General features: G+C 40.9%; 1 protein-coding gene across 1 annotated transcript; it reads left to right on the top strand.

Annotated features, from left to right (window-relative positions):
- Nucleotides 1-3398: 3398 nt before the first annotated feature.
- On the top strand, nucleotides 3399-4004 carry LOC139461589 (dentin sialophosphoprotein-like). Its single transcript, XM_071243064.1, has one exon. It carries the CDS (start codon nucleotides 3399-3401, stop codon nucleotides 4002-4004), a length of 606 nt encoding a protein of 201 aa, XP_071099165.1.
- The last annotated feature ends 10813 nt before the right edge of the window (nucleotides 4005-14817 follow it).

Below are 14817 nucleotides of genomic sequence, written 5' to 3'. Positions count from 1 at the left end.
TTTGATTTTCATGAGATTGGTCGTTTTTCAGATATGATACTCCTGTGGACAGGTGAGATTCAAGATATCCATGTTCGTCGGACGGCTGCCAGAAAGAAGGGACCGGACAAATATCAAAGTGTGACTTATGTGTAGTGAAATGTGAGGGGCGAGGAGAGTGTGCGATGTAATCAATATAAGTTAAGTAGACCATAGCAAGACAAAGTTGGATTTGACTCCTTTGAATCCGAGGCAGTGTGATGTTGGAAATGAGCGAGTGGGTTTGGGTTTTACGCAGCTCTTCTTAATGAGCTGCAGGGGAGACCAGAAATGGGCTTCATAAATTGTACCCATGTAGATATCGAACCGGCGTGACGATCGAACGCTTTAACAGCCAGGCTACCCCACCGCCCTATAATGGTGGGAGAATGCCTGATGTGACGTAAGTCGTGGACGTTTAAAACTGACCAGCATAGATATGGTGTTGACAAACTAAGACTGATGTTCTGATCAAGTCTGAGATTCGAACCCATAAGGCAGTGGTTCCTGGCACGGAATCTCTGTCATACGAATCATGGCGATTGTAAGATGTGAGGTAGTGAGATAAGGAATAGCGAGAGAGCGAGATGAGTAAGTTGGTTGCATCATCGCATCGGCAATATTCAAGCCATACACTGGTCACATGCAAAACATACAGAGACGTCCGATAGGGAGATGCGGGAAAGTGAGATGATATGTAAACACGTATACGATAGTGAGTGGTCAGATAGTGAGATGTGAGATAACGATGTACCATATAGTAGTATGTATATGTCAGATAGTGAGATGCGGGAAAGTGAGATGATATATAAACACATATACGATAGTGAGTGGTCAGATAGTGAGATGTGAGATAACGATGTACTATATGCTAGTATGTATATGTCCGATAGGGAGATGCGGGAAAGTGAGATGATAAATAAACACATATACGATAGTGAGTGGTCAGATAGTGAAATGTGAAATAACGATGCACCATATACCAGTATGTATATGTCCGATAGTGAGATGTGAGATAACGATGTACCATATACCAGTATGTATATGTCAGATAGTGAGATGTGAGATAACGATGTACCATATGCTAGTATGTATATGTCCGATAGGGAGATGCGGGAAAGTGAGATGATATATAAACACATATACGATAGTGAGTGGTCAGATAGTGAAATGTGAAATAACGATGCACCATATACCAGTATGTATATGTCCGATAGGGAGATGTGAGATAACGATGTACCATATACCAGTATGTATATGTCAGATAGGGAGATGTGCGATAACGATGTACCATATACTAGTATGTATATGTCAGATAGGGAGATGTGCGATAACGATGTACCATTTACTAGTATGTATATGTCAGATAGGGAGATATGAGATAACGATGTACCATATACCAGTATGTATATGTCAGATAGGGAGATGTGAGATAACGATGTACCATATACTAGTATGTATATGTCAGATAGGGAGATGTGAGATAACGATGTAGCATATACCAGTATGTATTGTCAGATAGGGAGATGTGAGATAACGATGCACCATATACCAGTATGTATATGTCAGATAGGGAGATGTGAGATAACGATGTACCATATACCAGTATGTATATGTCAGATAGGGAGATGTTAGATAACGATGTACCATATACCAGTATGTATATGTCAGATAGGGAGATGTTAGATAACGATGTACCATATACCAGTATGTATATGTCAGATAGGGAGATGTTAGATAACGATGTACCATATACAAGTATGTATATGTCAGATAGGGAGATGTGAGATAACGATGTACCATATACAAGTATGTATATATTAGATAGGGAGATTAGAGGTAAAGAGTTTAAATATATCGGTTATGACATTTGAGTGAGTGAGTGAGTTGGGTTTAACGCCGCTTTTAACAGTATTACAGTTATATCACGGCGTGTCAGCTTAATGTGGGAGGAAAGCCCGAAGTGATGCAGGTCTCAGACGTTTACCACTTCGGTGAAACCCACGAGGACGGGTATGGTGCTGACAAACCTAGAAACATAATTGGGGCGAACCGGGATTCGAACCCACAATCATAGGTTTCTGGCGTGCCCAAGGGACGCAACTCTGCATAGCGAATCGCGGCGCCTTAGACGACAGGGCCACCCGTGCCCCCTTATGACATTTGAGATAAGGAGATGTCAAGAAGGGAAATCGTCAGGTAGTGAGATGTCACATAGTAAGAGGTCAGAGAGTGAGCTGTCATATAGTGAGGTGTCAAATAGTGAGGTGTCAGATCATGAGAAATCAGATAGTGAGATATCAGATAGTGAGACTTCAGAAAGTGAGAAGACAGATAGTGTGAAGTCTATTGTCAGATGGTGAGGTGTCAAATAGTGAGGTGTCACATAGTAAGTTGGCCGATAGTGATGTTTGAAATAGTGAGGCATCCGATGGTGAGGTGTCAGATCGTGAGGTGTCAAATAATGATGTGTCCAAATAGTAAGGTTTCAGATAGTGATGTGTCCAAATAGTAAGGTTTCAAATAGGGAGGTGTCAGATAGTAAGGTGTCAAGTAGTGATTTGTCAGATAGTGAGATGTCAGATAGTGAGATGTTAAATAGTGATTTGTCAGATAGTGAGATGTCAAATGGCGACGATGTGTTGCAAAGGTAAGGTGTCAGATAGTGAGTTGTGAGATAGTGAGATGTCAGATAGCGAGATTACAGACGGTGAGAGGTAGGGTGTCAAATAGTGTGAAGTCAAATAGTGAGACATCAGATAGAGAAACGTCAGATAGTGAGGTGTCAGTGAGGTGTCATATAATGAGGTATCAGATAGTGAGGTATCAGCTAGTGCGATGTGAGTTAATGAGATAGCAGATAGTGAGACATCAGATAGTAAAGTGTCAAATAGTGAGGTGTGAAATAGCTAGGTGTCAGATAGTGAGTTGTCACATAGTAAGGTGTCAGATAGTGAGTTGTCACATGGTAAGGTGCGAGATAGTGATGTTTTAAATAGTGAGGTATCACATAGTTAGGGGTCAGATAATGAGTTGCCACATAGTGAGATGTCAGATAGTGAGATGTCAAATAATGAGGTGTCAGATAGTGAGCTTTGATATAGTGATGTTTAAATAGTGAGGTGTGAGATAGTGAGCTGTCAGATAGTAAGATGTTAGATAGTGAGGTGTCAGATAGTGAGATGTCAGATAGTGAGGTGTCAGATAGTGAGATGTCAGATAGTGAGGTGTCAGATTGTGAAGGTAAGACGGCAGGTAGTGAGATGTTAGATAGTGAGGTGTCAAATAGTGAGATGTCAGATAGTTAGTCGTCAGATTGTGACGGTAAGACGGCAGATAGTGAGGTGTCAGATTGTGAAGGTAAGACGTCAGATAGTGAGATGTCAGATAGTGAGGTGTCAGATTGTGAAGGTAAGACGGCAGATAGTGAGATGTCAGATAGTGAGGTGTCATATTGTGACGGTAAGACGGCAGATATTGAGGTGTCAGATAGTGAGTTGTCAGATTGTGACGGTAAGACGGCAGATAGTGAGATGTCAGATAGTGAGGTGTCAGATTGTGACGGTAAGACGGCAGATAGTGAGATGTCAGATAGTGAGGTGTCAGATAGTGAGGTGTCAAATAGTGAGATGTCAGATAGTGAGTTGTCAGATTGTGACGGTAAGACGGCAGATAGTGAGATGTCAGATAGTGAGGTGTCAGATTGTGACGATAAGACGTCAGATAGTGAGGTGTCAGATAGTGAGGTGTCAAATAGTGAGATGGCAGATAGTGAGGTGTCAGATTGTGAAGGTAAGACGGCAGATAGTGAGATGTCAGATAGTGAGGTGTCATATTGTGAAGCTAAGACGGCAGATATTGAGGTGTCAGATAGTGAGGTGTCAGATTGTGACGGTAAGACGGCAGATAGTGAGATGTCAGATAGCGAGGTGTCAGATTGTGACAGTGAGACGGCAGATAGTCAGGTGTCAGATAGTGAAAGTTAGACGGCACATAGTGAGGTGTCAGATAGTGAGATGTCAGATAGCGAGGTGTCAGATTGTGACGGTAAGACGGCAGATAGTGAGATGTCAGATAGCGAGGTGTCAGATTGTGACAGTGAGAAGGCAGATAGTCAGGTGTCAGATTGTGAAGGTAAGACGGCAGATAGTCAGGTGTCAGATAGTGAGGTGTCAGATTGTGACGGTAAGACGGCAGATAGTCAGGTGTCAGATAGTGAAAGTTAGACGGCACATAGTGAGGTGTCAGGTGGTGAAAAGAAAGAACGACAGACAGTGAGAATTTCAGATATGAAGAAGCCAGATGAGAGATATGTGAATGAACGACACAGGGATGCATTTCATCAATTGTCTTCTCCACCACCAACCCTCAGGAAATAAGTCCATTAAAGCATCAACTCCAAACGTCTATTTCGATAGTGAGGAGCTTATTATCTCCATGACTCACTCGGGAACACGTAGACTATCAGAATACACCCTTAACCTAAGTCGACCCTTCCCAATTTGTGAGACTTTATTTAGATTTGGTTGCGAGTCGCTGGTCTGCCGGAGCTATTTTCTACAAGCAATATGCTCCAACTTAATGCATCAGTTACGGTTTCATGTCGACACAGACATTTCTTCCACTGCCACACGAGTCGCAATCAATCATAACAGTAGCCCCACTTAGCAGTTAAGTGAATCCAGATTTCTTATCTTTCCTCAGCAGAATTTTATATATAGACTGAAGATTGAAGTAAAGAAATATGCTTTCAGAGCGGCTGTCTCCCAGATGCCAATACAACAGGCTAAGTTAAATGATTCTGTTTATTTCGATAATTGAATGATTTGGGTTTAACGCCGCTTTAAACAGTATGTCTGTTACTGTAAACTACGGTTATAATGAACTCAACGGGACCACTGATTTTATTTCGTTGTAACTGTAATTCGTTATAAGCAAATGTATATCAGATATACAGCAAATGGCCGGGAATAATAAACAGTTCGTTATATCCGTGAATTCGTTAAAAAGCGCGTTCGTTATAAACGTAGTTTATCACGCATGTCAGCTTGTCTTGAGGGGAAGCCCTTGGTGAAGCAGGTCTTAGACCATTATCACTTTGGTGAAACCAACCACGTGTATGATACTGATAAACCTTGAAACATAATCAGTGAAAACCAGGATTCGAACCCACAATCATAGGTTTCTGACAAGCACAGGGGAAGCAACTCTGCGTTGTCAGCAACTTTATTACGGTTATCGAAACTATCGATAGTATAGCGTGGTATCGCAGTTAGCCAAGGATAGTTTGTCGTCATGAACAATTTCAATGGATCTACAGTCGGACCAGTAGGACAGCGAGTACACACAATCAGCCAGGTCTCAAAAAGAAAGGCTTTCCTGTCGGTCGCCCACAGGTACTGCAAATACCCATCAGCCGCTGTGGCCACCCGATCAACATTCTGGTGTTTGTTAGCTCAAACAATTTTCTAGTTATTTTCAGGAACAGGAACCAGTTTCAGCTATTTCAAAAATACGTGTTTTGTGAAATAAGACAATTTGTGCTCCGTCCGTGGCCATTTAAGCAAACGGAAAATTAGTTACATTTCAAACGTAACTGCTTTAGGTTTTTGTGTAAAAGTGAGGGGTGATTGTTGTTTTACGCCGTAGTAAATACTTTTCAACCTGTAGCGTGACTGAGTGACGAATCTCGATTAGACATGACATATATTAATAGCACGAACAACGATGAAACAATCGCCTGATCACATGCGGTAACAAGCTGATCTTTATTTTAGTCCGCTTTTGCGAGAAGCATTTACAGTAAACTACGTTTATAGCGAACACGCTTATAACGAATTCACGGATATAACGAACTGTTTACCTTATCCTCGGCCATTTGTTGCATATATGTTGTATATATGCTTATAACGAATTACGGTTATGACGAACTATTATTAGTGGTCCCTTTGAGTTCGTTATAACCGTACTATGCTGCATCTAATCTGCATCTAGTCTGTCCCTAGTCTGCTCTGAGATCCTGTGGGGTTCCACATACGAACGTCTACTGCTTAATTGAGGTATTCCCTTTTAAACAGGCTGCTTTGTGGAAGGTTTTGAAGGTTAGTCGAGTGGTTTTTTTTCTTGTCTCAAGCTTGGAGACTCCGTTGCTGGAGTGCCTGTGGACAAACATTCTCCTTCAGTGTACACACTTCATCGTATCTCCGCCCTGAACGTAATGGCATTTTCATGAAATCCATGGTCTCATCAATACTTCACGAAAATCGTGTTGGTAAACGGAATTGACTTCATGAAAACCTGATCAACGTCTACGATCATGTTGACTCAAACAGATGCGGTGCTCATGGGTTAATAATGCCATGATATAAGGCACCAAGGGTAAGCGTTGCCCATGCCAAGTTGGTAGATAGCAACTACCATTTTCTCGGTGGACAGTAAAAAATATGAATTCACTCGAGCACATGACGCATGATCCCTTTTAATTAATATTTTGAACTAAATCGAACTTATCTCTTGCACTGAAGGTCCTTCGAACCGTAACCGATGTAGTATTTGTATACAACACTCAGTATAAAGTTCGATATTTGTATCTTTAGTTTTGGTGTCATCTGGCGCGATATACAAATTTTGTTTTGGTTACATATATCAGAATATAGTCACCACGCAAAGGTTCTACATTGAAAGAAAACCTAAAATAGCATTATCAACCTAAAAGTGACACAAAAGTACCTTGTATGACTTAATAATGTCGTTTTCACGCTGGAAAGCAGCTAGATTTCAACTCGTCGCTATCGCGCCCACACCAAACTGACAAGCCGTGACATAACTTAGATACAATTCACAGCGTCTTCGATGATTTAATTTATGAACTTGGATAGTTTCTAACTTTTACGAAATCAAAAGCATCTTATGAAGTTAATAATAATTTATTGAGTTTGGAGAGTGACACGACCTGTTAAAAGATATTACCAATCCTTTCCAAATATTAGAAATGATGACAAATCGAAGTCACCAATCTCCCCATCCACTCTATTCAATCTTGGTAAAGAAACCATAGGCTCACAGTACTTGTACATAACGCTATTTGAAAATGGCCAATGTCATGAGGAAAGTGATTTTTGTCAAAATAAGAAATTCTAACATCTGTTTCTAGAATGTAAAGGATGCACAAAGAAACAAAATTGACGATACATTACAAAAAAGAAAATATGCTGTTCGGTTTTTCCGAAAGAAAAAAATAATCGTAAATATAATTTGTATACTGTTTAAGAAAATATTGTTCGATTACAAGCAACAAAGGATAATGGTAGATGGATGGATGATAGATGAATGATCATGATGTATGGATGGATGCTGGATATATGATAAATGGATGGATGATATATTGATAGAAAGTGTATATGTGATATATGGGTGGATGGTAGATGGGTGATATATTAATGGATGGTAGAAGGGTGATACAGAGATGGATTATAGATAGGGTGATATATGGATAGATGGATTGGAGAAAAGTGATATACAGAATGGACTGTAGATGATGGAGTGAGTGAGTGAGTGAGTATGGTTTTACGCCGCTTTTTGCAATATTCCAGCAATAACACAGCGTCACACATTGTACCAATGTCGGGAATCGAACCCGGGTCTTCGGCGTGACTAGCGAACGCTTTAACCACTAGGATGGATGGATTGATGGCAGAAGGGGGATGTATAGATGGATGGTATAAATGGGATATATGGATGACTGGTAGATGATGGATAGTAGATGGGTGATATATGGATCTAGATATGTGATGGATGGTGGATATGTGATATATGGATGACTGGTAGATGATGGATAGTAGAAGGGTGATATATGGATCTAGATATGTGATGGATGGTGGATATGTGATATATGGATGGATGGGAGATGGATGGACGGTAGAAGATGGATATAATGGTGACAGATAGATGGTAATTTGTGATAGATGGGTGGATAATGGACGATGGATGTAACGCCTGGTAGATGGATTCATGTAGGGATGATAGAATGATTGATGTAATAAATGAAAGATATATGGATGGTTAGGACTGTTTTTTGGACATGCATGATAAATGAATCGTTATTTATTGACATGGACATACGATATGAGTTAACATAATTATAGCACTAAAGTCGAACGTTAAGTCTGAGACAGCGTTTTTCGGGGTTAGTGAATTAGTATTGTTTTATGTCGCTTTAAGCAATGTTCCAGCAATATCACGGCGGGGGACACCAGGAATGGGCTTCACGCATTGTACCCATGTGGGAAATCGGACCCGGGTCATCGGCGTGACAAGCGAATGCTTTAACCACTAGGCTACCCGACCGGTCCTTTTCGGGGTTAGTCTTAAATAATACTATTGCAGTGTCAATAATGAAAGAGCAATAATCTGATATAGATTTATACACTGACAAATACTTGAAACAAACAGTAACTTCTTCAGCAGGTTACCTGGCAGGTAGACATCAAAGGAGGACCACAAAGGCACCCACCAGCTGCCTCTGTCCTGCGTCAACAAAACACCTCAAAGCATAAAGTGTATGTGTGGTGATGCGATTATAAGAAATGTTCCGTTGCAACAGAAAATAGTTTCCGTGTAAAGGAACCCAAGCTTTGCTTATAAGGATGAATCGGCTGAATAAACTATCAGGTAGAACGAGAAGGTTGTTGTGGATGAGAGGAATGAAAGGGATGGATTTCAGTTGGTGGTAAATTTAGCCATTTAATTGAATTATGCAGATTGATTACACAAAGTTAGTAGAAAATAGTGCCAGGTTGCGTGTAGCGCTTTCTTTTAATAAATATTCATTAAGTAATTATCAATCGTTTCGGACAGAATAGCTTGTTCACTTGGATACAGTTTCGCCGTGCGCCATTCTTACATTAGTAACTATTACAGGGATAGGGAGATTGTTGTATGGGACATGTTACTTAAGCATCCACTGCGGTACCACGAAATGGATAACGCGTATTGTGCTGTCGGTAATTGGCTAAACGTCTGTATTGAACGTAACGAACATCAAGTGATAATATCATCGGGCTATTATATCATATGTTTATTTCGGGTTCAGATATTACGCTCTTTTCAAATATATGGTTTGGCGTTGACATTTTGGTTCTGTATAAATCATGAACTATTCACAAGCAGGTTCGACCTTCAGCTGAAGGAGTGACCAGTAGCTGGAACAGATCTGACGTTAACGTCAGTTCTATACTGAGTCCTGCTTCACTCTGTGGAGGCGTAGGCGTGGGCGTGGGCGTGGGCGTGGGCGTGGGCGTGGGCGTTGGCGTGGGCGTGGGCGTGGACGTGGGCGAGGAAGTGGGCGTGGGCGTGGGCGTGGGCGTGGGCGTATTTGTAGGTGTGAATGTAGGTATAGGTGTGGGTGTAGAGCGTATGGATGTTTGGATGTGGGTGTGGATATAGGTATGGGTGTGTCAGTAAAGGGGTGCGTGCGGAGTTTGAGTGGGGTCTGGGTAGGGTGCTGGTGTCTCTTTATGTATGTTGTGGGCGTACATGGCATCTTGTAGTGACCCTTGAGTGATTTCGCTTTGGTTCCAAATAACATGCTTTGTTTGGTTGTTGTTTAACGTCGCACTCAACAATATTCCTATATGACGGCGGTCTGTAAATAATCGAGTCTGGACCAGGCAATCCAGGGATTGACATCATGAGCATAGATCTACGTAATTGGGATACGATGATATGGATCAATCAAGTCAATGACCTTGACCACCCGATCCCGTTAGTCACATCTTACGACAAGCATGGGTTGCTGAAGAACAATTCTAACCCGGCTTTTCACGGGTCAAATAACATGTGCATTGGCAGCCATTATGTTACAATATATGGCCGTTTATTACCCACGTACATTGGTGGTAAGATATTAAATCCGTACGTCACACGTGTGTCGTACAAGGTTGACCTCGTTTTATTCGTTTTGATTGGATAACCGTGACCTCTGTGACACCGGAACTACTTTTTAATTCATAAAAAATTGCGAGATGTCATTCCAATGTAGAACTACAATGCAGAACTGAAGCAGTCTCATGAAAGCGAGCGACATTTACAAACACTTTATTTAACCAAACAAGATAGTCACACGCATCAACTTTGCTTTGCTTTGCATTGTATTAGTTATGCACAGAGCTGCTACAGACATTATATAATCGAGCTAGAATCATTATCGAGCTAGAATAATTTTCCAATTGCAATGTACTACCACCGATCGATAGATCAAGGGTCCCACCCAACCACTTTCTCGACTTTCAATTTATATATATCTGGACTTACGTTGGATGCTCCGGTTGTGCCATCACTGTCCTCTTCGTTGCACTGTTTCGGGAGATGTTTGTTCATGAATGAACATACACAACTGCACGACCAGACCACTCAAAGTGAACAGTTCGAATACAAATCATCACGGTTGTCTTCTCTTATTCCGATGGTGACCTTGCACTTCGTTCGAAGTTGTCATGCAAACAGACATGAGTTTGTTGAATTTAACGTCTTCACTATCGAGTCGTATTGTTAACATGCATGTCTTTGGCGAGCACACTGATTTCCCTCCTCCAAAATGGTACGGACAGGATATAAATTCACCTGACAGATCAAGGAAACCGCAAAAATTTGATTGCACAGCCGGGAACTCCAGCGGTGCAAGTGACCGACTGATTGTCCGATATTCAAAGCGCGGCACAAATTGAATTTTTAGATTTTCTTATAGGTGTCATGCGTACTAACAACAATGCGCTTGAATTACCATAAGTTGAATGAATTGAATAAAATAAGAACTTGAGCGTTGATGCTGTCATGTTTGCAAACACAACAGCAGGAACATGTTGTTAATGCGTATGCATAGAAATATCAACAATGCCCATATTTTGGGATTTATCAATATTCATTCGCAACCAGATTTGCAACCGGTTTCAGTTTGATCTGTCATTGAAAGAAAGAAAGCTTTTATGTAAATTTATTTACACTTAAATACATATTTTGACGTTGGTAATAAATAAAATACCAAACTCATTTTCGTTAGATACCATTTTTATGAAAGTCAACTCGTTTCGTAAAAATGGTATCTAACGAGAATGAGTGTAGTATTCTCTATATATCCGACGTGGTCACATTGGTATATGTAACAACCAAACTACCCTATTTTGTCTGCAGTCCATGTATACACTTGAGAATGGAATGCGAGAACCCTCGAAGGCTCAGTGCATCAGTAATACAGTTACCGTATTCGTCGTAATAAGCGATGGCGATATTTGCTGATATATTGGCTAGTGAACAATCCCAATTAGCACCCTTTCCAATTGATCAATGTACACAAAACTTATTTATTCGTGTATAATTACGCTCTCGTGTGTTATATACACCCTTAATTATGGGCAATTAAATTCTCGAAAATATATCTATCGTGTATAATACACACAGATTCTTCTTTTATATCATTTCAGGCTGTCAGCATAAACCACAAAATTTACAATCTTTCAACTCTGTTTTTTCTCTCACCAAAATTATATTCAAATAAGAGCCCCCTGTTTCTAATTTTGAGAGCGCCTTGGGCGCTTATTACGTCGAATACGGTATATCACGTGTTGGAGGGAAGCCCGAAGGCACGCATGTCGTAGGCGTTTAATACGTGACTCACAAGCAGGGGTAAATTCACCTCACAGTCGAAACAAATATTAATTTAAAAAACACTATATATTTTCATTTAGCGTCTACTGCTAAATGCATGTGCTAACGTGGTTCTGATCAATTTTGGTCTCACTGGTACCCGATAATACAGCGTACAGGAAGGATGACCTAAGTGGGATCAAAACTAAGATTAAATAATCACTGATATTTGCACGTAATGTCCATATGAAATATTTTCTTTTACATGATGTGACATATTCAACCGTAAATATTCATACCAAACAATTTTCCCCTAATGATATTTGTAGATTTGTCAGCACAAAACCCGAGCTTGTGGGTTTCACCAAAGTGGTAGACGTCTAAGACCTGCATAACTTCGGGATTTCATCCCATATGATGCTGACACACTGTTATAATCTGAAATACTTTTCAAAGCGGCATTAAACCAAACTCAATCACTCGTACCAAATTAGTAACGTATCAAGCTATACCGTCGTGGACAATGGGGTAGGCAAATGGTCCGCTTGTCACGCCTAGTATTCCAGGTTCGATTCACATTATGGTGACAACGTCCCCAATGGAGTTAAACACAAGGATACAAACATGGCCAAGTAATGATGTAGCTCACATTAAATTATTTTTGAATAGTTTATCCTTTAGAATTCACCTGTAATTTAAACTTTAATATTAAATTACAGGTTAACCAGCTGAAAATATAGCGACGATTAGTAATCATGCAGTGGCGGACCCGGGAGGGGTGTGATGGAGTCCCCCCCCCCCTTCCCCCCCCCCCCCCCCCCCCCCTCCCCACCGCCACATATAGACCCTAATGACATATACAACATCAATCACACAAGCACATCAGTATGCCTCGTCATCAGTGTCTGGTTGTCTGGTTGACCCACTGAAGTTAATCATTCAAAATGTGACCATTAACCCATCAACCATCACCATGATAGTAAGAATTCAAAATATGACCCTTCACCCAGCAACCATCATCCTCATAGTAAGAATTCAAAATATGACCCTTCACCCAGCAACCGTCATCCTCATAGTAAGGATTCAAAATATGACCCTTCACCCAGCAACCGTCACCCTGATAGTAAAGATTCAAAATGGCACCCTTCACCCATTAACAATCACCTAACATATGACCCTTCACCCATCACCCCGATCGTAAGGATTCAATATATGACCCTTCACCCAGCAACCGTCATCCCAATCGTAAGGATTCAAAATGTGACCCTTCACCCAGCAACCGTCATCCTCATAGTAAGGATTCCAAATGGAACCCTTCACCCATCAACCGTCACCCTCATAGCAAGAGTTCAAAATATGACCCTTCACCCAGCAACCGTCATCCTCATAGTAAGAATTCAAAATATGACCCTTGACCCAGCAAACGTCATCCTCTTAGTAAGGATTCCAAATGGAACCCTTCACCCAGCAACCGTCACCCTGATTATTCAAAATGGGACCTTCGTCCATCAACCATCACCCTGATAGTAAGAATTCAAAATATGACTCTTCACCCACTTACCGTCACCCTGATAGTAAAGATCCAAATGGCACCCTTCACCCATTAACAATCACCTAACATATGACCCTTCACCCATCACCCCGATCGTAAGGATTCAATATATGGCCCTTCAGCCATCAACCATCACCCCAATCGTAAGGATTCAAAATGTGACCCATCATCCATCATCCTGATGGTAAGGATTCAAAACCCAACCGAACAAATGCAGAAATGCAGAACTTGCGAGGACAAATGTAAATCAACTTTCCAGCATTTGGATATACACACTATATAGTCAAATAGTCATTATGTATTACATGTAAATGATTGTTGCAGTTATCTTGCCTAACTTATCTATAACCGTGTGTCAAACAGCTGGTATGGCGAACAAAGAGTTCGACATTTATCGACTTTTTGTGTGATTTTAGCACAATTTCGCAAACACAGATTACCACTGATTGATGCAAAGATTATGTCAAACACATCAATGGCAATTGGGGAAAAACTAGCATGATTACTGGGGTTGACTGGTCTTATTTCCCCTGTAAAGAATTAGGGAAATCGACAGAAATGGGGTGGCAATCCTAGACAAATAAATCGATTGGTTTAAAGCATGTACTGCTTATAAATGCCCGTTAAGAGTGTTGAATGATCAGGTTTACTGCCTATTAACACACATACATTTTTCTGATTTGATGCCCGTCCTCTGCAGGGGAGCATTTCAAAGCGCAAATGTCTAATGTATTGCTTAATTATATTAATAGATGGTTCATGTTGGGTATTATACTTGACAAATATTTTTGTCACCTCAAGGCAAATCATTGACATAATGCGTTTAATGTAATGACAGTGACCGCCAAACAAATATCTCTCTAGTGCACAGTGAGACCTCCTGTCATATATTGTCATGCCGTTGGTGCATTGTCAGATATCACGATGTCAGTGCAATTTTAGATAGTGCAATGTCAGATAGTGCAATGTTAGGGCAGTTTCAGGTATCACCATGTCGTTAGTGCAATGTCAGGTATCGCATATCATATATATTTGTGTCGTTAGAGCCAGTTATTACCTATCGTGGGATATAGCTGCGTCGTTCAAGGTGTGCAATGTCAGGCATCACCATGTTGTTAGTGCAATGGCAGGTATCACAATGTCGTTAGTGAAATGGCAGGTATCACAATGTCGTTAGTGAAATGTCAGGTATCACCATGTCCTAAAGGCGATGTCAGGTATCACCATGTCGTTAGTGAAATGGCAGGTATCACAATGTCGTTCGTGCAATGTCAGGTATCGCCATGTAGTTAGTGCAATGTCAGGTATCACCATGTCGTTAGTGCAATGTCAGGTATCGCCATGTCGTTAGTGCAATGTCTGGTATCGCCATGTAGTTAGTGCAATGTCAGGTATCACCATGTAGTTAGTGCAACGTCAGGTATCACCATGTAGTTAGTGCAATGTCAGGTATCGCCATGTCGTTAGTGCAATGTCAGGTATCACCATGTCGTTAGTGCAGTGTCAGGTATCACAATGTGGTTAGTGAAATGGCAGGTATCACCATGTCGTTCGTGCAATGTCAGGTATCGCCATGTCGTTAGTGTAGTGTCAGGTATCACAATGTG

The sequence above is a fragment of the Haliotis cracherodii genome, unplaced genomic scaffold, assembly GCF_022045235.1.
Source record: "Haliotis cracherodii isolate W230 unplaced genomic scaffold, xgHalCrac1.p SCAF_15, whole genome shotgun sequence".
NCBI classification, from domain to species: domain Eukaryota; kingdom Metazoa; phylum Mollusca; class Gastropoda; order Lepetellida; family Haliotidae; genus Haliotis; species Haliotis cracherodii.
This window is presented reverse-complemented; position numbering and strand designations above follow the sequence as displayed.

Coding starts and splice junctions, on each gene's coding strand:
- LOC139461589 (XM_071243064.1), top strand. CDS start 3,399: ATGTCAGATAGTGAGGTGTCAGATTGTGAAGGTAAGACGGCAGATAGT.